Source organism: Marmota monax, unplaced genomic scaffold (genome assembly GCF_021218885.2).
Source record: "Marmota monax isolate L192 unplaced genomic scaffold, Marmota_monax_Labrador192_F-V1.1 WCK01_AAM20220418_F8-fsc00127, whole genome shotgun sequence".
In the NCBI taxonomy this organism is placed as follows: Eukaryota; Metazoa; Chordata; class Mammalia; order Rodentia; family Sciuridae; genus Marmota; species Marmota monax.
The window spans coordinates 5,580,496-5,607,406 of record NW_026692894.1 but is presented as its reverse complement, the minus strand read 5'-3'; the positions used below and the strand labels follow the sequence as shown (position 1 = coordinate 5,607,406).

General features: G+C 40.6%; 1 protein-coding gene across 7 annotated transcripts in view; it reads left to right on the top strand.

The window, feature by feature from the left end:
- The window catches only part of Kctd20 (potassium channel tetramerization domain containing 20), a 33,679-nt gene extending 7,768 nt beyond the window's left edge, over positions 1-25,911 (top strand). For 4 of the 7 annotated variants that reach the window (XM_046450722.2, XM_046450720.2, XM_046450721.2 and 1 more), the window contains exons 2-8: positions 9,147-9,352; positions 13,489-13,762; positions 16,586-16,688; positions 17,231-17,351; positions 18,979-19,176; positions 20,632-20,742; positions 22,203-25,911. In XM_046450722.2, coding sequence (XP_046306678.1) covers positions 9,193-9,352; positions 13,489-13,762; positions 16,586-16,688; positions 17,231-17,351; positions 18,979-19,176; positions 20,632-20,742; positions 22,203-22,495 — 1,260 coding nt within the window. In that variant the 5' untranslated portion in view covers positions 9,147-9,192 and the 3' untranslated portion in view covers positions 22,496-25,911. The other 3 variants (XM_046450725.2, XM_046450727.2, XM_046450726.2) reach the window with 3 other exon arrangements.
- Positions 25,912-26,911: the final 1,000 nt, after the last annotated feature.

The following is a 26,911-nucleotide window of genomic DNA, read 5'->3' as shown; positions in this document are numbered from 1 at the left end:
AACTCAGTGAGACCCTGTCTGTAAATAAAATACAAAATGGGACTGGGGATGTGGCTCGGTGGTCAAGTGCCCTGAGTTCAATCCCCGGTACAAAAAAAACAAAACAAAACAAAAAAAAAAACAACTTTCCATATCGCATTGTCTTTCCCCCATGCCGCAGTCTGGCTGGGCACAATCAGGAGCCACTTGTCAAAAGAAACTAACTTTATTTTTAGAACCACACACGCCAAACAAAACAGCCTCTCAGGAAAAACCCTCAGAGCCTCAACTGCCACCACCGGCTTTCCACAAGCCTCTCTCCCTCACACGCTTCTCCCCACCTCCAACTATCCTCCTGCTCTTGAGGCCGACTGGCTGGGTCACGTGGGCGGAGCCAAAAAAGTCCCCCAATGAGCAGCTCCGTGGTCTGAAAGGGCAGGGAAACAGCCCAATGAGCATCACCGCAGAGGAGCCAATCAGCTAGATGTTGCTGGGGCCGCTGTGAGCCAATCATCAGCCGGCAGCTGGAAGTTTGCTGGCAGCTGGAAGTTTGCTGGGGCCCCTTCGGCTGTGGCTCTCAACACCCCCATGTCCCTCCAGTACTGGGAATTTAAAGTTCCAGCGGTGCTTTACCATATAGCCGCATCCCCAGCCCTTTCTATGTTTTGTTTTGAGACAGGGTCTCACTAAGTTTCGAAGGATGGCCTTGAATTTGGAATATTTATTTTTTAAAAAAATATTTATTTTTTAGTTATAGGTGGACACAATATTTTTATTTTACATTTATATGGTGCTGAGGATTGAACCCAATGCCTCATGCATGCTAGGTGAGCATGCTACCACTGAGCCACAACCCCAGCCCCCCCGAACTTGAAATATTTCTGACTCAGCCCCTGAGTTGCTGGGATTACAGGTGTGCTCCACCACACCTGGTGTGATTTCTTCTTTTCAAAAGTGTGTTCCTCAATTTTCCACCTCTCAGTAATATTCTTAATTTGTTATTGATTTCTAAGTTTATTCCATTGTGTTCAGAGAACAGAACTGTGTAATTTCAGTCTTTTTAAAGGTATTGAAAGTTCATTGCCAGAATATGGTCATTTCTGTCTCATTTTCCAGGTATACTTGGAGAAGAATGCTATCCTACAATTGTTGGGTGCCGATTAGGTCAAATTTATGAATGGTGTTATTCAACTCTATATCAGGAGTTTCCAAATACTACTGACTGCCTGTTTTTATAAAGTTTTATTAGAACCCAGCTACACTTACTCAGTTATGACTAACACTGACTGCTTTTACACTATAATAGTGTTACCCACAATACTGAAATATTTACTGTCAACTTTTTGCCAGAAAAGTTCACCAGTCTTGTTCTAAATTTTTACTGTCAGGCTCCCAACCAAAGATATTTTGTTGGCTCCTCCTGCTTGGTCGTAAGCTTTTTCTGGTTTTTGCCTCCTCAACAGAAGCCCCGCTTACCTCAACTTTAACTGCTGTTTAAGCTGCTCGGCTTTACAGCCTCTTGGTAGCTGCTTCCAAATTGACAAATCTGTGGAAGGGGGAAAGTTTCAGGCTTACCTTAGTTTACTTCCCTTCCCTACCAGTCAGGTTTCTGTCTGGAGACGCAGAACTGTGGATGTGTGTGTGTGTCACATCCATCCATGCACATTGAGATGTTCATTGAGGGCAGTTGGCTTACTCAGTCTCAGAAACTGGCTAGTCTGAAATCTACTGGCTAGTCTGAAATCTATCGGGCAGGTTACCATCACAAGGGGCAGGCTAGAACTCTTGGGCAGGAGCAGAAGCCACAGTCCAGAAGTGGAATTTCTCATTCAGCAGAGAAGTTTTATCTCTGTCCTTCAGACCTTTCCATTGATTGCTTCAGGCCCACTTAGATTATCTACAATAATCCTTACTTAAAGTGATTACAGACTCAATCATATCTACCAAGTACCATAACACCTAGGTACTAATCTAGTACCTAGTTTGAGTAACTGGGAACTGTAGCCTAGCCAAGGTGACATGTAAAACTGCCCAACACACTTCCTCTCTAGGAACTGACCACCTTACTAATTTCTGATGCCTTCAAACATGTTTTTTTTTTCCATTTTGCCTAAATTTTTTTTTAAGTTGGACACAATATTTTGTTTTATTTATTTTTATGTGGTGCTGAGGATCAAACCCAGCGCCTCGCATATACTAGTGATAAACCCAGCCTAATTCCCTCTTAAGATTGGGGGCCATATCGCCACAAAGGCATGACAAGCTAATTTCAGCTTTACTATAAATTACTGCGATTTCAAACTTGCTTGGAATGCCTGCCCGTGCCTTGAACTCACCCATGCCCGGCTTTCCCTGACAAGGTAGCAGCCTTCTCTGAAACTTTAGTGACGCCTCATAAATCTTGGCCTTCCCTGGCCAGATAACGACCCTCTCTGAGGCTCTAATGACCTTCATAAATTCTGATGTCGGGACCAGCAAAAATATGAACCTGCCTTTGTGTTGTGCTTGTCAGAGTTTTGTTATCTGTAAGTTCTCAAACCCCCCTTTGTGTAACTTTCTGGGCTATAAAGCTGCACTGTTCCCACAGGGAGAGGCAGCCTGGCCAGTCGGAATTATAAGCTTGCTTTAATTTGATTTCATCTGGAGTCGGTGGTCTTTTCTTTGCATCGTTGGTCTAATACTAGGCGAACACTCTATTGCTGAGCCACAACCCCAGCCAGTTTGCCTAGATTTTGTGATTGTTCTTAGCAGATAGTCTGATAGAAACTTGTAAGTCATAACAAGAAACACAAGTCCCAGTGTTTTATAAGAATGTTCTAAAACATTTTTAATAGTTGCATAGAAATTCAACAATTGGGCTTTACATAATTTAGTTTTATTCCATTTCCCCATGTAGAGCTACAGAGACAGAAAAAATCCCTAAGTGTTCTTCCTGATTTCTACACACTAAGACACAGTCTACACTTCTGTGACCAAAATGTGTGTGCATTGTCCCCACACACCAACAAGCAGTTCTTCAGTGGAGGACCCCACTAGGTACCCTCTCATTCAGTTCAGTTCTAATGTAGTCTGTCTGGACATAGTATTTGGCCTTTAGGTGGAGGGCTCAGTCTCTAGCACTTTCCCATGGAAGAGGCTAATTACAGCCCACCTGTGGTTCTACCTGTGCTTCTGACCAACTAGCTACCTGTCAGGGTTCCAGCAACCCCCTCCTTGGGTTTGATTAATTTCCTAGAGTGGTTCACAGAATTCTGGCAAACACATTGATTTGTTATAAAGGATATTTCAAAGGATACATTTGATGAGATTCATACAGTGAGGTATGGGGCAGAGTTGAGGAGGGGCCTTGCTTCCCTGGGTGTGCTACCCTCTAAAAACCTCCAGGAGTTCATCTCCCTAGAGCTCATCTGTACTTTTTTTTTTTTTTTTTTTTGTACTTTATGGCAGTTGCATTATATAGACGTGCTGTGGTTCAAATATGGTTGAAATGTGGCCCCCAGAGGTTTGCATGTTGGAAACTTGGTTCTCGGTGTGGAGATGAAAGTGGCATCTTTAAGAGGTGGGGACTGTGGGAGGTCCTTAGGTTGTTGGGGGCATGCCCTCAGAAGGGACTGTGGGCCATAGCCACATTGACTTCCAGTGTGATCTCTCCCTCTTGTGCTTGCTCCTTCCATCTGCCGTAAGTCTTCACCACAGCTGAGCGGATACCAGCATCATCTTTCTTGAACCTTCAGAATTGTGATCTAAATAAATTTCTCAGCTGGTAGCGTATCTTAGTAGTAGAACTCTTGCCTAGCGTACACAAGGCCTTAGGTTCAATCCCCAGCAACCCCCGCCCCGCAAAAAAAAAAAAAAAAAAAAAATTTGGTAGACAATTGAAATACTAAAACAAGAAAACAGAACATTAAAATTATTAATGTAGTTTTATTTTTTTCAAGAGTTATTGTATTGTTTCTGGATGTGGTGGTACGTTGATACACATGTATAATCTCAACATCTCAAGAGGCTGAGGCAGGAGGATTACAAGTTTTAGGCCAGCCTGGTAACTTAACAAGACACTCAGTAACTTAGCGAGACTCTATCTCAAACATAAAAAATAAAAAGAACTGGGGGCCACCTGTATGTGTACCTATAATATGGTACCAGTTTATAAAAAGAACAGATGGGGGAAGGCCAGTGAGGTGGAGCAGGGGAGATGGGGGAGGGGAAAGAAGGAGGAGGTTCTGGAGACTGGAATGGAACAAATTATATTCCATGTATGTGTGATTATGTCAAAATGAACCTCACTGCTGTGCGTGGCTATATGAACTAATAGGAACATTTTAAGAAAAATAATAAAGTACTGGGGGTGTAGCTCAGTGGTAGAGCACCCATGTTCAGTCCCCAGTACTACCAAATAAAACAAAACATATACACATATTTGTTTATTACAGCAAAGAGAACCATGAAGGATAAGGAGAAACGAATAATCCAATGCTGTGATTTGATTGTGGTCTCTCCAAAATTCATGCATTGGAATTGCAACCTTAGGGTGGTGGTGTTAGGAGGTGGGCCTATGGGAGGTGATTAAGCAATAAGGGCTGTACTCTTGGACCTTATAAAATAAAATCAAAGGGAACTAGGTAGCTTTTCTGTTTTTTCCATCGTATGAGAACACATAGATGGCACCATCTTTGAGGGACAGACCGTCATCAGATACCCAATCATGCCTTGATCTTGAACTTCTCAGACTCCAAAACTGAGAAAATAAATTTCTGTTCTCTATAAATTATACAGCGTTAGGTATTTGTTATAGCAATACAAGTATACTAAGATAGCTGGTTATCTTAGGGAATGTGTGGGAACAGATTGGAGGGAAATGGGAAGGAGAGAGGCTCCTGAGCATTCCTTTTTTAATGTGACTTTAATTTTGGTTGTTCTTTTTTGGAGGAGGTGGGGTAGATTGAACCCAGGGGTACTCAACCACCCAGCCACATCCCCAGCCCTTTTTAATATTTTATTTAAGAGACAGAGTCTTGGTGAGTTGCTTAGGGCCTTGCTAAGTTGCTGAGGCTGGCTTTGAATTTGTGATCCTCCTGCCTCAGCCTCCCAAGCTGCTGGGGATTACAGGCATGTACCGCTATGCCCAGCTTGTTCTTTTTGATAACTTTTTTTTATTTCATTAGTTTTCAAAAGCATGTAAATGTTTTATATATTAAAAAATAAATTTTAAAACTAATAAAAATATGCTATAATTGAATATAAAGAGAAACAATGAACCTAACTTATAGAACATACATAGAAAAAAATAAAATAACTGATACACAGCACATTGCCTGTACATCCTTAGCAGGATATACTTTAAGGACAAAAAGACCCAGTGCCCCACACATGCTAGGCAAGCGTTCTGCCATTGAGCTACAGCCCCAGCCCTCTAATATGAATTTATTTAAAAAAAAAATTATTTTATAGTTTTCGGTGGACACAACATCTTTATTTTATTTTTATGAGGTGCTGAGGATTGAACCCAGCACCCCGCGCATGCCAGGCGAGCGCACTACTGCTTGAGCCACATCCCCAGCCCCCTCTAATATGAATTTTAAGAACTTATTTTTGGAGCGGATGCTGGTATGTAGCTCAGTGGCATAGTGCTTGCATGAAATCCTGGGTTCGATTACTGGCACTGCCAGAAAAAAAGGGGGTTTGGGGGGTTTTGTTATTTTTGCAGTACTAGGGATTGAACCCAGATGTTCTACCACTGAGCTACATTTCTAGCCCTTTTTATTTTTTTACTTTGAAACAGGGTCTCACTAAGTTATCCTAGCTGGCCTTGATTTTGCCATCTTCCTGCCTCAGCCTTCAAAGTAGCTGGGATTACAAGTGTGTGCCGCTCTGCTTGGCTAAAACAAATTGCTAAGGCAGTTCTTGTACACAATAATGGATCTGGAAACTATTTTTACACTTAAAAAAAAAAAAGTCTGACTAAAACATCCACCTGCAGGGGGTATACACCCTTGCTGTTATGTTTAAACTGGCCACTCAGGTGTGTATTGAAGTCATTTGTCAATGAATTTACCTCTTAGGTCTCATACGTCAAGGGATTTTTTTGTTCTGTCATTCTGGGATTATAGAGGAGTTAGAGATTATAAGGAATTTTTGGAAGTGCTGGATTAGGTGATTTTTTTTTTTTTTTTTTGTACCAGGGATTGAATGCAGTGGCACTTAACCAGGCTACATCTCCAGTCTTTTCTGTTTTTATTTTGAGACAGGGTCTCACTAAGTTGCTTAAGGCCTCACTAAATTGTGAGGCTGATTTTTGAATTTGTGATCATCTTGCCTCAGCCTCTTCAGCCACTGGAATTACAGGTGTGTGCCACCACACCAGGCAGGTGATTTCTTAAAAGATGTGCAGTTAAACATTAATCCTGATGGGTTTCTTGAAAAAAGGAGTGCTGAGACCATATCCATTTGGGAAAACTTTGCAAACTAGACCTTCTCTTGGAGTTTATGGTATGATCTGATCTTGTTCATTGAATTGTTTGTAGTAGTTAGAAACAATTTAAATGTTCATAGTAAAGTAGAATCGTAGAATATTACATAGCAGTTAAAAAGGTAGGAGCTAGATCTCCATTTTCTAATGTGAGTGTTTCTCAGAATGAGAATGATGCAGAATAGTACTATATGGTTTGTGGTTGGTATTTTTTAATAACTATATCTGTGTAGTAAAATGCATTCTTATGAAGCCTGAAAGGATTCCTACCAAGCAAGTAGTGACATTTACTTAGAGAATTAACTGGATTTGGGGATGATGATCAAAGAGTTATTTTATCTTATTAGTGCTGAATTTTCTTAGAAGGGAATATATTCATGTATTATTTATAATGAAAATTAAATGCAAATGGCTTTTACATGCCTAGAAGTTTACTTTCTTTTCCTTTATTGGATATACTTTCTCTGCTAAATTACAGCTGTTTATTGACTGGCTATATACAGATTAAACTGAGTTCTGAGCCCTGATACTATAAATTAGTAAAGAAATGTTTTCACTATATTCCATTATGACAAAATTCTTTTTTCTACAGCCAGGTGCAGTGGCATATGCCTATAATTCCAATGACTTGGGAGGCTGAGGCAGGAGGATTGCAAGTTTGAGGCCAGCCTCAGCAGCTTAGTGAGGCCTTATCTCAAAATAAAGAATAAAAAGGGCTAGGGATGTAGCTTAGTGGTAAAGTACCCCTGGATTCAATCCAAAAAACACACACAAAACCTATTATTTTCCTTACATTGTAAGATTACGTAAAGTAATTTAATCTTTGAGATGATCTTATTTTCAAATTGTTTGGTTCATTTTTTAAATATTTTATTTAGTTGTTGAAAGGCCTTTATTTTATTTATTTATACGTGGTGCTGAGAATTGAACCCAGTGCCTTATACATGCCAGGCAAGTGCACTACCACTGAGCCACAGCCCAACCCCTCTTGAAGTAATTTATATAGTCTGGTTCATGCAAGTCCTCAATAAATAGGCTTAGCTAAAGCTTATTGGAGTGGTTCAAGAGATCTTTTGGAGAGCAACAAAGAGAAAGTTGAACTTGGTTCTTGAAGAGCTAATGAAGATTGGAGGGGAGCAGCCACAGGTAGAGTGGAACATCACGGTTCAAAGCTGCTTAAGTGTCAAGCAGCAGACCCACTTTGTGTTGGCACTGTTCTTTAAAAGTTCACGAGCCTCCTCTTCCTCCCTTTTTCTTTTGCAGTGCTGGGGATGGAACCCAGGGCCTCACCTATGCTAGAGAAGCGCTTCACCACTGAGCTATCTCTCCAGCCCTGCTTTTTTACATTGTTCTCTAGACCTGATTTTGACATCTTTTAAAGAATAATTCTGAAAAAGCTGTAGCCGCATATTAATGTGTTTTTTTATCAGTGCATTTACTTTATTTCTTCAATTTGCTATATAAGAGCCATTGTCTGAGAATGAAGAATACCTCAAATGAAAATAACTCTTCTTTAAAATGACTTATTTTTCAGGCACATGCATTGATTCATCTATTCAAGGTGGTCATTTATATTTCATCCAAGTTAAAACAGGAACTTAACTGATCAACTTTATGCTCAAATTATTTTAATACAGATTATGAAGGGATTCAAAATTTAATTTAAATTACAGGTGTTTATTGGCACCTACTACATGCTTGGTCTGTCTGGAAATTCAGAGTATTAAAACATGATACTGTCCTTGGTGGGCTTCCTCCTTCCTGAAATATTAAGCATGTGATCCATGTGCATACAAATTGCTGGATATTTTTAAATGATTCTCCCACCAGAAAGTCAAGTGGAAATTAAGTGTCGAATCAGGTGTGAAAGTGCTGAGTAGAATGAACTGCAGGGATATGTTCAGTAGTTGGGCAGCCATGGCGCATGGAAGTGTTGCAGGGCGCAGTTAACCAGCAGAGGCCTGACGCCCAGGTGTGGCTCCTGCGCTCCTTTCTCTGCATGTGACAGTCACTCAATATGTGTTGTTCGTTGGAATTGTGGGCTGCAGGGGGAGAGGTGGTATGGTTAGCTTTATAGCAGTGATTTTGAGATGGCATTTGGGATTGAGCATAATGTATGGAATTTACAAAGAGAAAATGAAAAGGAGAATTTGAGTACTGCAAATCAAAATTCACTTTTTGTTTGTTTGCTTGCTTGTTTAGCTCCGGTGAGTTTTCATTCCAGCTTTTCTACCTCATTATGGTTGTGATTGTTAATTTCCTCGTTATGGTTTGTAATTGTAATTTTCCTTATTACAAGAGTATATATGTCATTTTTTAAAAACAGGTTTTCTTTAAACAATTGGACCCTTCCCTCCACCCTCTGTGTTTATGGTATAAGCAATACCAAATTACTGTTGTACCATTTAATATGCAGAATTGATCATGTATATACCAAAGTCAGTTGATTCGATGTGCATTTATGGATAAAGCTTAAAATTATCCCCTGGTAACAAGTTTATCATTGCTTTTAGTGATTTGGTAAAAAACAGCAAATCATTTAAATCAGTTTGATTCCTCATAACATAAAATCACAAACATGTTTAGATGCCCCTGTCTCCTAAGAACAAGAATTGGAGCTGTCTGTCCTTTAGTTTGGCTTTCATACCTTGGAAGCCTGTTTTGTGAGTTCTAAATCATGCATATTCTTGTCTTCTAGGATTCCTCTCTGATTAAGCAGGCATTTGAGGATACAGGGTCTGAGAATGAATGTTCATCGTGGTAGTGACGGCGACAGGTTGTTGCGTCCAGAGGCCAGCTGCCTAGTGGATGATACCTCAGATGCAGCTCAGGAAAAAGAAACAAATAGCCTGGCTTCACCTGGTCTTCACAATCTTACTTATCCCCTAGGTCCCAGGAATGAAGGTACAGTGATTAGTTCTTGGCTTAATTTGTGGGATGGGGGAGTTTTCTGACCCTTCAGCATCTTATTCTGCCAAGAAGGCCTGAATATCCTTATATAAATGTTATCTACTTAATCAACTTAGCTTGCCTATTATAATTCTATCATGCTGTCACAGAAAATGTCCACTTATGTAATTAGTCTAGCACATCTAACTTGAAGATAATGGTGTAAGTCAAACAGCTGCAAGTTTGGAGTCAGAAGTCAGATTGAAATTCTAGCTCAGCAGTGCATTAGCTATAACCATGGATGAGAGAATTAATCTCTCTGATTCCTGCTTTCTTAATCTAGAACACAGGGATATTAATATGCCTCCTTCCTCATAAGTCTGGTGGATTAATGTTAATGATGTGAAAGCTCTTGATAACCTGTTAGGTTCTTTACTTTTACTTTTATTTTTTTAACACATTTTAAAAATAATCTTAATTTTTTAAAAAAGTAATATGTGCATTATAGGAAGTAGAAGAGCACAAGACTCCAAGCAAAATCATTTACAATCACAAGAGTCCAGTTAGATGTGTCCTCCCAGGTCCTGCATGTGTGTGTGTATGTGTGTGTGTGTGTGTGTGTATGTATGTGTGTATATATAAAACATCTCATTTTATATGATTGAGATCATGGTGTATATTGTGCTTTTTCACATATTGTAAATATTTACCAATTCAAAATCTCAAAGTATATGAGCATTTTGATACCAAGGATATACTACACAAATTTGATTTAGAAAAAAAAAATCTAATCTTGACTTTCTTGGCGACAAAAATTTTATAAAAGACAAAAATGGCAACAGGTTTCTGTGTAAAAGTATTAGCAGAATTATGATTAAAATGCTGCATTCCCTTAATGCTCAGTATAAAATGAGACAAGGCAACAGAGCACCTTAGGTATAATATTTCTAAGATAATTTATTATCAGTTCTCTACTGTTAAAATATTAGCAAGAAGGTTTGTTTTCGTTGAACTACTTAATGTGTTCCTGTAGTACAGAAAAGGACGCTCGTGTGTCAGTGACTATCGTCAGATAGCAGTGGGAACACATCTGCAGATGTCTCTTCCTTTAAGCTTTCTTCCTTCCCTCTGTTGCCATCGTAATGATCAAGTTCTGATATATACTATTCAAAGGTAGTTTAACAATTCCATGCCCAAGATGCATCTTTTTTATCAATTATAACAAAAAGATATTCACACATTGGCTCATTTACTAGCTGTACTTTTTTTTTTTTTTTTTTTAAAGAGAGAGAGAGAGAGAGAGAATTTTTTTTTTAAATATTTATTTTTTAGTTCTCGGCAGACACAACATCTTTGTTGGTATGTGGTGCTGAGGATCGAACCCGGGCCGCATGCACGCGAGGCGAGCGCGCTACCAGTTGAGCCACATCCCCAGCCCAACTAGCTGTACTTTTTAAGCATACTTTTTTAAAAAATACATTTTGGTTGTAGATAGACACAATATTTTTATTTATCTTTATGTGGTGCTGAGTATCAAACCCAGTGCCTTACACATGCTAGGCGAGTGCTCTACCACTGAGCCAAAACCCCAGCACTTAAGCATACTTTTTAAACTTGCAATAAAATTAACAATAATAGCAACTGCCATTTATGGAGCACACACTGTACTAGGAATTGTACATACAGTACATTCTTTAGATCAGGGGTGACAAACTGGTTAAATCTGGCTGCTGCTTGTTTTTGTAAATAAAATTTTGATACACATACTCAAGTCCATTTGTTTACATCACATCTGTGGCAACCTTCCTGCTTCAGTGGCAGAAACTTTGCTCTGCACAGCCCAGAATACTTCTGTACTTTATAGAAAGTTTGCCCACACCTTTTCTAGATTAATCTTTACAATTATTATCCTTGTTTTGCAAATGAGAAAACAGCCTTAGAAAGCTTAGCTAACTTTCCCAGGTTCACACTACTAGGAGGCAGGGAACTGGGATTTGATTCTCTTTCTGACCAGGTTCTGCTACATGTATCAGCTGACAGAACAGTGTGTGACTGCACCCTACAGAAGGCCATTAGGGGAATTTGTGCAATGAGTCTTTTCCTACCCTCCCATTTAAGTAGGGCAGAAGTTGAGGCTTCTTCCTTGGGTTCAGGAATCAACACAATTTAATTGCTTCATTGTTGTGAAATCAAGCGTTCTAAAGAACTGAATTAGCAATTCAGGTATCCATTTCTTTTTTTTTTTTAATTTTTAATATTTTTTAGTTGTTAATGGACCTTTATTTTATTTAGGTATATGCGGCACTGAGAATTGAACCCAGTGTCTCACACACGTTCCCAGTACTGCCAACACACAAACACACACACACACACACACACACAAATCCTACCACTGAGCCACAACCCCATCCCCTCCGTATTTCTTTTTTTTTTTTTTTTAATATTTATTTTTTAGGTGTAGATGGACACAACACAATGCCTTTATTTTTTTTTTATGTGGTGCTGAGGATCGAACCCGGGTCCTGCCCGTGCTAGGCGAGCGCTCTACTGCTGAGCCACAATCCCAGCCCCACTCCGTATTTCATTTTTAAGAACAGCACTTCAAGTGTGAAAATCTGTCTTGGTGACCAAGTGTTCTTCCTATGAGGTAGCCTGTGCATCATGTGGCTCCTTAGCTCTTGGTGTGCAAACATGGGGCCATATTGAAGATTGTTGACGCTGTAGGATGGAACTTTAAATAGGTTTTTGGTCTATGTATTGATTTTTCTTTGTCTTCAAACAAGTAGTTAAAAATATATATGGTTATAAGTGCAAGAAATCAGAGAGGTCATGGGCAGTAAACCAGGTTCATGAATAATTGTACATATGTTTACAATATATGAGAGGGTGGAAGTGAGACGATTCACTTGTATCTGAAACATTTTATTTCTTGTTTTCAAAAAAAAGTTTGTAAAAAGGTAGGAAAATATTAAAAACTAAGCTTGTTAAATATAGGTGATTGGATATATGTGGTTTTTTTTAAGTCTGTGCTTCTGTGTATTTGAAATTTTTCTTTTAAAAATATTTCTTTTAAGTTAGAAAAAAATACACAAGGAGAGTGCCTATTTAAAAAAATTGTCTTGATAATGTGTCTGTATATACTTCTGATTCTCTTCTATATAATCCATATTTCATATATTTATTTTTAAGCCTGTTGTGAATCATGTGGTATTGTATGTTTTTAAGTATTCTCATACTTCCAGTTCATAATCAAATGGAGTGAATATTATTATCCTCATTTTACAGATAGACCAGGTTTAGAAATATTAAATAACTTTTTAAAATGGCTTTTTTATGATACTAGGATGAAAAACAAAGTTCCATGAATGAATTCTAGTGCTATTTGCCCTAGAACTGTTCCATTGAGAGCAAGACCTACTTATTTAATAAATGGTATAGATGATGTTAGGAATCTCCTGTATATAGTGAAATATATTTTTCTATGAATTTCCAGGAAAAGTGATATATTAGAAAAATCATCCTTTCTGGAAAATGATTTTTTTTGGTGGGGGGGGGGGCATACTAGGGATTGAACCCAGGGCTTCATGCATGCTAAAAAGCACTCTACCACTGAGCAATACCCCCTGCCCTTTTTAAATTTTATTTTGAGACATGGTCTTGCCAAGTTGCCATCCCTGGCCTTGAGCTTGTGATCCTCCTGCTTCAGCCCCTTGGGTAGTTGGGATTACAGGTGTGCACCACCATTCCCAACTGGAAAATAAAATTAAAAATAAAAAAAATGAAGAGTGTGAAAATTGTTTTAACACACAGGAGTTAAGGGTTTCCTAAATAAAACATGGGAAGTGTAAGAGTATTATTTTAACATAGACACAGTTCACATTTTTTAAATCATTCTACTTTTCAATGTGAGCGTTTCTGCTTTCATTCCCTGCCAATCCCCACCCCACCTGTATATGGAAAAATAAGTTCAAGGAGATATTCAATATGGTCTCTAGTTTTGTTTTTAACACTCTAGCGAGCTTTTGCCTGTGATCACCTAAGAATTTGGGGTTTTGTTTATTTAACTGTTGTTAGTTTAAAGAAGACAGGCTTTATTTTTCTCCCAAGGCTTTTGTTCTCAAATTATTTGGTTTGTTTGTATGATCTTTTAGACCTTTCACTTGATTATGCCTCTCAGCCAGCAAATCTTCCTTTTCCTCACATAATGCCGCTTCCCGAAGACATTAAAGGCTCTTGCTTCCAAAGTGGGAATAAACGGAACCATGAACCCTTTATTGCTCCAGAAAGATTTGGAAACAGCAGTATGGGCTTTGGCAGTAACCCTCATTCCCAGGCACCAGAGAAAGTGACCCTTCTTGTAGATGGCACACGTTTTGTTGTGAATCCACAAATTTTCACTGCTCATCCGGATACCATGTTGGGAAGGTAACTGATGATCATTTCCTTCCAGATTCACTCTTCTCTACAAATAGAAATACATGGTATTTATCTTGCATCCAGAGACTAAAAAGCATTGCATTCTTAATTTTGTACATTCTTACTTTTGTGAAAAAGGAGGGCAAGCTGGTACAAAGTTTGTGTGTTGGTGATATGAAAGGGGTGATGTAGTTCATTTACAAAGCCAGTTCAGGAAGATTGAGGATGGAGCTCAGTGGAACACTGAGCATGAACAAGGCCCCCTGGGTTCCGTTCCCAATACTGCCAAAACACACACACACACACACACACACACATACACACACACATCCAGCAGCAGGGAAGCTTTACAAAAGGGAGTAAAATCTAATAGGAACCACAGAAAATAACTTGATGAACCTCATTCCCTGTAAACTCATTCCATGTAAACTCAACATAAAATTAAGTTCTCTGAGTTACATAGGTCAAAGATGTTTGTTAAATTGAAACCTAAGCTGTTTTTTCCCCCTAAGAAAAAATACATTGACAAAAGAATAAAGCTATTTTATTGAAAAAATTTGACTTCCCATTTATGGACAGTTTCGTTGTTGTTACATATGCTGTGCTGTTATGTTCTAGGCCTTCATTACTATTCACAGTTTTTTGAAATGGAGTCTTTATACCTAGTCGTTTTGTTCTTCCATGATCGCTGTCTTTAGTCTCCATGTTCTGCTCCCTGTGCTGCTGCATTCAGACTTTGTCAAGTCCTCCTTACACCATCTCCTGCCCTGGCTCTTCAGAGCTGTAGGGAATGAAGGAAGTACTCTTGGAACCTGGCCATGGAGGTGGGAGATCATCTTTTTAGCTAACCGTAGTATATTAAGGAAGAACAAATTTGCATAAGAATGAGACTGTGGAAGTATATGTAGATTTGACTTTGGGTGATTTTTATCTACTCAGAAGTAGATTTTATTTTGTTTAAAGATATAGCCTCATTCAATACTTGGAACGAATTTGAGCTCAACTAGGAATCAGAATGGATTTTACTCATATGCTGAATTCTTATGCCACATGGAATCCAGTTATTCAAATGTGTATATTTGAACATAAAAATTCACAGTGAACTACTATTTTAAACAAGAGCCAAATCTATCTCTGTATTTTGAATTAAGATGAAATTAAAACTTCTCCAACTTGGCAACATGTTAATCAGATTTGACTTCCTGTTCTCAGTTTAGTATCACCACTATTGTTCTCTCCCTCACAAAAGTATTCATCAGTGCAGGCTGACTGTTTTAGATATATTGCCTCTGAAAGTAGTTATCAAAAGAAAGAAGGCAAGCATTTTCTGGGTAATAGATTCTTGGTTCTTTGAATCTGGGGATAGCTTAGTTTCCCCGTGGACAGGAGAGTTTGGCTCTGTACTTAGGTGGTCCATTCAGCTGAGTAGCTAGGGTCAGGAATTCTGTGAGTTACCCAGTTTTGTTCTGTCTTAGGGCTCTCTGTCCTTGGCTGCGCACATACTTATACCTCTCCAGCCAGCCTACAGATGCAAACCCCTTGTCATAGGGAATGAACTGTGAGAATGAGAATGAACTAAAGCAGATCCACACCCCCAGCGTGAGGTGAAAAACACTGCACTTCAGTCCCGCTGAGGACAGAGGCAGGGATCATAGTCGCAGCATGTTGTTCACTATTTTGATTCAAAGTTCTCTCAGCTAGACTTCAGCCAGAATGTGCCAGGCAAATATCAGTGTTCTTTGGAAATGACATTTATCAAGATAGATTTCTTATTCATGGTGCTGTGATTTGGAAAGGGTGTAACATGGAATCATTTTCAGATCTTTGAAAAGCAGCCAATTCAGATTAGAACAGTTGTGAACAGTTAGTTCACCGCAGCTCTTGCCACAGGCTAAGGAAGGAAATGGCAGCAAATCCCCACTGGGAAATCAAATCAGGCTGGCCGAAGCTGGAGCCTGCCTGTCCAGCCCTTTGTGCTGCCTTCCATTCCCCCTTAGAAACAGGCGTGCAGCAGGAGAAGCCAGGGGTCCATGACTGGAGGGACCTGAGAGAAGGCAGGCAGGCTGGGGAAGATGGGTAAAAAAAGCGAGCCTTCTCCCTATACCCCCATAATTTCTGAGATGCCGGGAGCAGGCCTGCCTCTGAAATATGCCAAACTGCTGCTGAGCCTCATACCTGCCCTCCTTTTATACTTCACCTCGGACTTCCATCAGAGAGCAGCTCCTTGGGTTGTAAGGGCGCTTTTTCCAGAGCTCCACTCTTAAGATGTACCAGGAAAGGGAAAGCACTAAGTTAACATAGCTGCACCTGCTAACATGCCTGCTAACAGCAGACTCCATGTTGAAAGCAAAACCTAGAAATATTGAGGAGTGCATGCTGGATAGGTTAAGGCTGATAAAGGAGGGCAAAGGAAGAGGGAAGGTGGGGAGTGGAGAAGCTGTCTTTCTGAGCTTTCAAAACATATAGACAGGTTCTTAGGCACTGGGGAGGATATGAAAGGCAACCATCACACGCTTCAGAGATTTCCTAAGGGCCATGTTTGTGGTTGATATTTTATTGCACTTGTTGCTAAAGAAGCTCACTATAGATGAACCTTGAGGATTTGGTGCTTCATTCTATCTTACACACCCATTTGTGAAGCAATTGCTCTCTTCCTGTCTGAAGGGAGTTTCCTAAGACATGAGTGCTTCTAGGCCTTGGGACCCAGGGCTGTGTTTTTAACTTACACTGTGGGAGAAGCAGTAGTCTTACAAAATGAGAAATAAAGGAGAAGTCTCATCTGAAGAGAAAGAGTCCTGCTGGAGAAGGTAACATTGCCTGGGTGTCTTGCAGGATGTTTGGACCAGGAAGAGAGTACAACTTCACTCGGCCCAATGAGAAGGGAGAGTATGAGATTGCTGAAGGAATCAGTGCAACTGTATTTCGCACAGTACTGGTATGTGGTAACTTTGTTTTTTTTTTTTTTTATAAATATTCTCTTCCCTGGGAAATACATGTGCCCCTAAGAATTCCATTAATTATTCAGGAGGCTGAAACAAGAGGGCACGAGTGTGAGGCCAGCCTGGGCAACCTAGGGAGACTCTGTCTCAAATTTTAAAAAATTGTTAAAAGGGCCAAGGATGTAGCTCAGTGATAAGAGTGCTAGCCCCGCATCTAAAAGGCTCTGGGTTAAATCCTCACTGCTACAGGAAAAGAAAGAGAGTTCCATCAACCATGTTCTTGACTTTACGGTTTGTTTCCCAGTTGTTGCCTTTTCTTTTTTTCTATTCTTGTCCGTCTTAATTATCTGAGCTCAGCTAAACATAGACAGGATAGCCAGGAGCCACTCTATCATTTAATGAATCAACCAGCTTGATGATAATGCCAAGAACCCATTACTTTAGCGAAAGTAATGCATGAGTGAATGAATGAATAGGGTTGCAGAAGGCATCTTCATGTTGTTCTTTGCCACATTTCTTCTTTCTAATGTATTTACAGGATTATTATAAAACTGGCATCATCAATTGTCCTGATGGCATCTCTATTCCAGACCTTAGAGATACATGCGATTATCTCTGTATTAACTTTGATTTCAACACTATTCGATGTCAAGATCTGAGTAAGTACAGGAACACCTGCCAGTTGTATTGAGCAGCTGAACTCTAGGGCAGAGGAGTTTCCATTGTAGGTTGAAATCATCTCTAGAGGCACAGTGTCCTACTAACTTGTTCCCTTCTGCTTTGAAGTATTTTGAGGAAGTAAACAAAAAAAATCAAATCACTCACACAGTGGGTTTAAGTCTAGCTTGACTTCGGAGTCACAAAGCTAATTGCTTCCCTCTTGGGAAGGACCTTGGTGTCAACTCTTTTCTTTGTTTGCTTATTTATCTATTCTGATTAGTTATACATGAAACTTCTTATTCTTCCAGTTGTACATACTGTACAATTTCTTTTTTTAATATATTTTTTAATATCTTTATTTATTTTTATGTGGTGCTGAGGATCGAACCAAGGACCTCACATGTGCTAGGTGAGCGCTCTACCGCTGAGCCACAATCCCAGCCCCAAAATGTACAATTTTATTGGTCATGTAATAATACAGGCACACAGAAAAGTAATATCCAAGTCATTCTATTATCTTTCCTATCCCCATCCCCTGCCTCCCTTCATTCCCCTTTGCTAATCCAATGAACTTCTGTGTGCACCCCCCCCACCCAATGTGAGTTAGCATTCACATATCAGAGAGAACAGTTCGCCTTTGGATTTTGGGGGACTAGCTTATTTCACATAGCATGATCGTCTCCAATAACAAAGAAAATGATTGTCTATTAGGAAAGGCTCACTAATAAGGCCAAACGGCAAAAATTGGCTGCATTCTTCTTAACATTATTTTAGTCATTCTTAACCTACCGTTTGCTTAATGCTTTGTAGATATAGACTTGCAAAATCTTAAAACAGGGCTGGGGCTGTAGCTCAGTGGTACAGCACTTGCCTAGCATGTGTGAGGCACTGGGTTCGATCCTTAGCACCACATAAGAACATAAAATGAAGACATTTAACTACAAAAAAACTTTTTTAAAAAAATCTTAAAACAACTCTAAAAGATGGGTGCTAACTAAATTTTAACAAATGATGAAACTGAAAACTCTGCTTGTTCAAAGTTCTAATCATTAAATCTGTGATTAGAATTCATATTGCTCTTATTACCTAGGCTTCCTGAATTATTTAAAGAATTATTCTTTGAACTTCATAATACATTTCCCTGCCGTTTGCATGAAAGGCTTTAAACTTGTGGTTTCTCTACTGAGTCTAATACACGCATAGAGTAAGTCTTTCAGTGTCACCAAACATCAGATTATCACTCTACTCTGGTACTCCAACTCCATGAAATCAGGGTCCAGAGCATCTTCAGAAGGGGTACTACAAAGAATCATCCCAACAGGATGGGTTCCATTTCTTGTAAAATTAATGTTCCTGGTGACACTGTGAGTCCAGCAAAACCTCAGTTGTTCAGGATGATCAGGGATTATTAAACATGAGCAAATCAAAGCATGGCAGACTCTGAAGCACATCTAACAAAGTCAGCTTAATTATCATCTTGGAGCAGGAAAACAGTCTCTTTGCTTTGAAATGTAAGACTTCTCTGAACCTGATCAGTGATAACAGCTGCAACCGAGTAGTCTTTTTCATTCCAGGTTTAAGTGCATTTAGACAGAAAGCATGTTCAGCTGTGTTTTCTCTCCCCAGGTGCTTTGCTGCATGAACTGTCTAATGATGGTGCTCACAAGCAGTTTGATCACTACCTCGAAGAATTGATTCTGCCCATCATGGTGGGCTGTGCCAAGAAAGGGGAGCGGGAGTGCCACATTGTTGTGCTGACTGATGAAGATTCTGTGGACTGGGATGAGGACCACCCCCCACCCATGGGGGAAGAATATTCCCAAAGTAGGAGCCCCTGCAGGGTGTAAATGATTTCAGCAAGAAAAATACTGTTCAGAGCAGCTCAATCCCAGAGCCAGTGTAGCTGTCATGGTCGAGTCAGTGGTGCACACTCTCACCTGCACAGTGAACCTCTAGTGCTGCAGGTCTGAGCTTGGTGTTGGGAATACAGTGAATGTCATTCCTCTCACTCCTGTTCTTGCTGTCTGGTACTGTGTCAGATCTGAGGCCACAGATTGCATAGTGGTGTCATTGTTCTTTCACTTATTTTTTATCTTTTTGGGTGAGGGGTACCAGGGATTGAACTCAGGGGCACTTGACCACTGAGCCACATCCCCAGCCCTATTTTATTTAGAGACAGGGTCTCACTGAGTTGCTTGGCTCCTCACCATTGCTGATCATGACATTTTTAAGTCCTTTTGAATTGGTAATAATTTAAAACTTAGGTATAAAAAGATCTACCTTTAAAAGTCTTATTCCATTCTGCCTCATCTACCCAGTTTTCTTATTTCTTTTATATCTGTCCAAGTATATTTAGTACACATAAACAATTATATACTTGTTTTCCTCCTTTATTTCTTACCCCCCTTTCTTACACACTGTTTTCTACCATGTCTAACATAAAAAGCTTCACATTCTTTATGGTTGCATAATATGCCATTAAATGAATGTACCGTGATTGACTAGGCTATAAATGATGAATTATGTGCAGTGATTATCCTTCTAAGTAGTCTTTTCATATATTCATGTCACCATAGAATATTTCCAGAAATGGAAATTCAAAAGCTTATGCTTTTATAATCCTAATATTGCCAAATTATCCCTCATAAAATGGGGGATGCCAATTTACAATTACAGAACATATGATAGATTGGTTTCCCACACCCTGACAAAAATGCTACTTTTAAAACTTTTATCTTTGCCACTTTCTTAATAGGTTTTTTTAAAAAAAGGCATCTCGTAATCAGCATGAGTTTTAATTTGCATTTCTTATTTCATGAGTGAGGCTTTTTAATTTTTAAGTCAATTCTAATTTCCTTTTCTGTTTAACAACTTCCAGTCCTTCACTTGTTACATGATTGGATTTATTCTTTCACTTAGTGGTTTGTGAATACTCTATATATGGCAGCTGTGTATTAAGGAAGTTGGTTGTGATATGAATTACAAATATTTTCCCCATTTGGTTATCATTTGAGCTTTGTTAATGGTGATTTTGGCTATGCAGAAATGTTGTATTGTTTCCTTTTATGGCTTCTAGGAGCCACTCAGAAAGACCTTCCCTACCCTGAGAATATAAAAATTTGTCTTATGATTCATGTGTTGTTTAACCTTTGACCTATCTGGTTTCTTTTGGTATCAGTGGTCAAGTACACAGTTCATAGTTTGTTACCTCATCTACTTCCTCTTATAGAGAGCTTCATTTCCATGACTAACCCCAGGGGTTTTGTTGTTTTGTTTCAGTTCTTTATAGCTCCAAGCTCTACAGATTCTTCAAATATATTGAGAATCGAGATGTTGCTAAGACAGTGTTGAAGGAACGGGGCCTGAAAAACATTCGCATTGGGATTGAAGGTAAGAAAAATCCCAGTTAGCATTCGGGTTGTTACTTAGGGAGGAGATTGGATCTGGGGGAGGCACACATGAAAGCGGCATTTGTATTTCAGTATGAAGGTCTCCTGTAGGGGGTTTTGTTTGTCCTTATGTTTCCTTTCCACTTTTTCTCCATTGAAGATGCTTTAAAACAGCTACAGGAATAGGTCTGAAGATCAGTAAGGGCAAAGGACACTGGTGGGGACTACAGCAGGACTGTGGGCTCCCCACGGAGAGGATTGTTCAGCAGTATTTTTTTGCGGGGGTGGGGTACCAGGGATTGAACTGGGGGGGGGGGGCACTTGACCACTGAGCCAAATCCCAGCCCTATTTTGCATTTTATTTAGAGACAGGGTCTCACTGAGTTGCTTAGTGCCTGGCGTTTGCTGAGGCTGGCTTTGAACTCTCAATCCTCCTGCCTCAGCCTCTTGAGCTGCTGGGATTACAGGTGTGTGCCACTGCGCCCTGCTCATTAGTAGTCTTGGTGAAGATGTTTGTGGGAACTGGAAGGGTCCTTCTGAAAAATACAGTTTGGGCATTCAGAATTTATGACTATTCCATACCTCTGAGGAATGTCTGGATATATTGACAGAACTACTTTAAATGATCTGGAGCAGTGGCTCCATCCTTGTCCCTCTTGGAAAGGTCTCAGACACTGCTTCTTGTAGTATGCTGAAGCCATCCTGGTCTCCCTGTCATGGATCTTTGACTTACATGCTTGGCTGCTTTTCCCGCCTCAATTTTGCCCTCAGGACCCATCAAGCCTTCGTTGTATCTGATCTTGGAATTTAAAATTGGAAGAAATTTTGAGATTTATCTATTAAACTCTTTTCCATTGCCTTTTCCATGTCTCTTGGGAGACCCTAGGAAAAGGATAGGAACACCCTGTTTCCCAGAGCAGCCCATCAAAGCATGAGAACATTCTTCCAGGCATCTTAAGAGATGACTGCCTCCCTTTCCTGCCTGCCTGCTAGTTGTGGCCTCTGAAGTTGCTTGGACTTTTTCCATTTCCATGTGAAAGCCTTTTGGGTATTTTAAGCAGCATTCCTGTTTGTCCATTAGGCTAAGCAGTCTGCGTCTCCTTTGCCGGTCCTCATGTATTCTGCACTCTAAGCAACAGAATAAGAGACATAAGTACCCAGGCCCTAGCAGGGTTTTTCTTCTGTGGTATTGTTGCCAGCAGTTAAAGTCTCCTGGAATTAATAAGAGGTTCTCTTCCCCTTTCATTAGAAGAGGTAGAATTCTAGTTACTTCTCTTAAATTAGTCCCTTTCTAGGGACAAGTCCTACTAACCAAAGAGCAAGAAGGGCATGAGGCGCAGGGACTGGTCATTTCCCATGTAGTTTTTCTTGCTGTCTGGATTTGGGAGGAAGGAGGAAATATGGACACAGGCTACACATAATTTGCCAGAATCAATGAGAAGGACTTTTTTTCTATTTCAGGGTACCCTACCTGTAAAGAAAAAATTAAGAGAAGACCTGGTGGTCGGTCTGAAGTTATCTATAATTATGTGCAGCGCCCCTTTATACAGATGTCCTGGGAAAAGGAAGAAGGAAAGAGTCGTCATGTGGATTTCCAGTGTGTTCGAAGCAAATCTCTCACTAATCTGGTAGCTGCTGGGGAGGATGTCTTGGAGGACCAGGAGATATTAATGCACCACCCACCCCAAGTGGATGAACTTGACCGGCTAAATGCCCCACTTTCTCAGATGGCTTCTAATGACTTTCAAGATTAGGGTCTGCTGTGAGCCCACCCCTCACCAGAGCTCTTCTCTGTCTGGAATGCCCTCAGCTAGGCCTCCCTGTCCTCCCCGTCATCTGTCTCATCCTGAATAGGAGACATGCTTCTCCCCCATTATTTCCTTTCCCCCATAATTAACGTGTCCTCTGCAGTAAGTCTGTGCTTCTGGCAAGGAATGAAGAAGCACGCTTTGGTAATTAGGCTACCAGTTTTGCAGCAGCCCTGGTAACTTGAAAAATTTTGGTCTGGTGCTGTTCACTGAGTTTCTGCACAACTGCAAAAGCAGGAAAGGAAGACAAGACCTGTTGCCTCATATTAAGCAAAGAAGTCCTCGTCCTTTGTGCTCTGTGGTTTTTGTTTTGTTTTATATTAGGTAAATTGCTTAGCAGCAAAGGGACCAAACCTAAATGAGACAATCTCTTATCTTGTAAATATGGGCACTAGTGAGATGCTCACTAGAGGTTAATGAAATGCCATTCCTGGGGCCCTCTACACCCAGATTGCAACTAGGAAAGCTAGGCTCACTCAGAATGTCTAAAAGAAATTCTTAAGAGCTAAAGTTAATTTTTGTGTCTTACTAATGCAATGAACAATCCAAAGCCACACAAGACAGGTTCTTTGGCAGAAAGAATAATAATGACAGGGGTATAAGAAACCTTTTTAGCTTCAGCATTTATGAACCTAGATAAATGGATAATTCATTTGGAATGAAACTCAAAAATCAAGTAGAAGCTCCTCTCCAAATCAGGCCAGTCAGATTATCCTGGAGCGGATTCTATGTGAAGTCACAGGTCTTGGTGCCCTAGGGCAGCCCTTTGCTGTGGGTGTGCCAGGGGAACCTGAGCTATGGCTTAAAGTCCTTCATGATGAGGCCAGAAATTTCTCTAAGTGCTCGGTATCTTGTGTGTGTGTGTGTGATACTGGGGACCGAACTCAGAGGCCCTCCACCACTAAGCTGTATCTCTAGTCCTTTCTTTTTAAGTTTTACTTTGAGACAAGGTCTCACTGAATTGCCGAAGCTGGCCATGAATTTGGAGTCCTCCTGCCTCAGCCTCCCAGGTCACTGGGATTATAGGTGTGTGCCTCTTCTCCCGGCAGTGCTCAGTATCATAATAGAAAGATTTATAAGAGCTCCAGAGAGAAGGCATTTGTGATAAAGCGGGTGGGAAAACTCACGTGCAGGATTTTCCAAATTTGTTCTTGTCCCATGGAATTTTGGTGTATCAGTAAAGTTCAGTTTCTGAAATAGCCCGTTAGTTGCTCACACACTGGGTAAGAAAACGATACTAATGTTCCCAGTGGAAGGCAAGTCAGGCCTGGCTGCTTTGTTGGATTTCTCAGCTCTATTAACAGTGGATTGCTCTCCCCAGCCCCCACCTGCCTCTGGCACCCTGTGGCTAGTAACAGCAGGGCTGAATTCAAGAGTCCAGCACCAGCTGGAAGTGTTTGGGAATTATCTTCCATTTTCTGTTAGAAGTTGACTTTCCATTTCCCGCCCTGGGCATTTACCCATCACTTATTTTGCACAGGCAGGTTCCTTCAAGTTGTTTAAGGTAAGAACATGACTCGTTAAATTCCATTCCCATGCAGCTCTATAGAGCAGGCTCCTCGATTCCATTTGACTACCCAAGTCACAGTCCTCCACACACCAAGTCGGGTGTTGAGCTTCCCTGTCTCCAGGATTGAAGAACAAGAATGTTCTGAGGCAACCAGCTTCATGGGGGAATGAGTGCTGTTTCTCATTTGGAAAAAGCAGTAGTGAGGGGTTAAACTGAGCTGTCCCTCACCTGGAGTTCTGATAACCATTGGTGTCTATTTTTGTAAGACGGAATGGTCAGGGATAAGGGAAGGGTTAGGGTTCTTTGTAGCCAGAAATTAGTGTTTCTGTGAAACTAATTGGCTCATATTTGAAGTCACCTTACTGGCACCACATTCACATCCACTAGCAGCTGAGCAGCTCAGGGAAGTGTTGAAGGGTGCTTCCCAGCAGATTTACATGCCATTACAAAGCAGATATGAATTTTCTGACATTTGTGTATTTGTGATGTAACTTCTCCTGTTACAGTTCATGTGTTGTTATCTGAGTGTAAACACGCCCCAGCTAACACCTAATTAGTTCATGCTTAGGTGAAAAAGGTGATCAGAGTACAACATGTACTTGGTACTTTGTTCTGTGTTGTTCATTCCCTCAAGCTTTTGAGAGGCAGATCGCTCCACTCCCAGAATTGCAGGTTAACATGCATTTGGCCCCAACCAGTGGGGTTGAGGAAGTGGAAATCTGCGAGGATTAATCTGTTAATGTCACCAGGTGGTGGTCACTAAGGGAAAAACTGGAACCACAGATCCCTGCTGGTAAAGGGGGAGGTTTTTTCCTGCATCCCTCCCAACCCCAACTTAGACCACAGCATCATTGTCATTTGGTGGCTCCCTTTAGCTGTGCCTGTCCCAGGGTTGGGACATTCCGCAACAGCAGGACTTCTCAGTCCTCTTGGGAACAAAGGCTGGGTTGCCATCATCCCCTTGAGTCAGTTACTGGCCAGTCAGGTAAGAGGTGTTTCTCCCTAATAGAAAAGGTGGAAGTTGGGTTTGGTGTCTTTTCTAAGTGCCTAAATAAGTAAGCCAGGCTGTTTATACAGAAAGATTTTCATAAGCAAAATGGTTTGACCCACAGTTTCAGAGCATCTCAGCAAGCCAAGGTGAACCTGGGTCTGAGTTTAAACTCCTGGGTTCGTGTCTGCATCATACCTTGTGTAGCTGGTGAGAAAGAGCCACTGAGGAGCTGGAGAGGGAGCCAAGAGCTGATGTTAAAATGTGTTAGAGGAGTTCATGGTTTCTCCAAAATAGAAAAGTGTTGAAGGAGTGACAGCAAAAAGGGTAAGGAAGACAAGTAGCTGGATTTATAGCACAGTATCCAGTGGCTAGAATTATTTAAAATTAAATCTCAAGAGGACAGCATGATATCTAATTAATTCAGGTCTATGAAAATACTGTGGAGTAGGCCCAGGGGGAGAGAGATCTATTTTCAAATAGTGTAACAAAGTGTCTGTCATCAAAATAAATATTCAGAGCACCGGCTTTAACTCAAACTGTCATAAAGTGTGATGTGGAGTCCTTGAAAATCAAGTATTTGTAAGTAACGCATTCAATGCCACTTCTTGCCATCACTTTGAAACTTAAAATGGGCAGAGTGAGCTCGAAGCAAATCTGATGCTTTCATGGGAGATGGAGCCACGTTTGTGTTCTGGAAGGGATCACCTCTGGGGAGAATCACACTTTCTCCTAATGGCAAAATGCTTGTAGGTTTTGCCTCTTTACTTTGTATTTACTTCTGAAGTTGCACTTGTTCACCTACCAGTGTTTACGAAATCCTATATTTGGGATGCTTTTTCTATAATAAAATATTATCATTTGTGTGCCTGGTTTTTTTTTGGAAAAAATAAAATCACAAAGCAAGACACCAGCAGGATAGGAAAGGGTGGCACTGGGATGAGCGAGCAGAGCCTGCTTTCCTCCGACCCGGGCCTCCCCTGGACCTCCGTGAGCCCTCTTGATCTGCCTCTCTTTGCTGGTTAATTTGCACTCAAGACCTCTGGGCACTCAAATCCTGACCCTCTATTTCTTTCTGTGATTTGGCCCCACTCTAGTCAAAAGTGCTCACTCAGCCCTACTTGGCCCGGAGCTTATTGGCACTAATAACCTAAAGGTTGAAAAGCAAGCTGTGCACCCCGAAGCAGGCTACTATTTTACCAGATGGCCCAGGAGTTTAAAAATATGCCCTCCTGGGCTCAGTGGTTCACACTTGTAATGCCAGCTCCTCAGGAGGCTGAGGCAGGAGGGTTGCAAGGACAAGGTCAGCCTGAGCAATTTAGAGATCATATCCCAAAATAAAATTTTTTTAAAAAAGCGTTGGGGGTGTAGCTCAGTGGTAGAGTGTCCCTGGGTTCAACCCCCATAGTCACATTAACAAAAGAATGCACCTTGAAGGCAGCCGATTGAATGTTTTGTGCCTGACCGCAGCCATACACCAACTGGACACAGTTTCTCCCTTCAAGGGGCTTTTATTGTCATGTGGAGCAGACCTGCAAATAGTTCAGGTCACTTAAGAAGTCCAAAAGAATGGAGGTGTCAGTTTTTACTTAGAGAAATATAAAAAAGACTTCCGGAAGTCACTTGTGAACCAAATTGTGGAGAACTGCATGAGGGGAGGAAGTATTCTAGGCTAGCTCAGATACATGCTCGGAGGTAAAAGCTTGTCATCAGGGAAAAGGATGGGATGGTACAGAGATGTGGGCAGAGTAAGGAGAGACTCTAGCTCGAAGTTGGACTCCATTAATAGGAGCCCTAAAGGGTTTTTAGGCAGAATGATGAGCCAGACTTGGAATCTAGAATTTCTTTGGCAGCAGGGAGAACA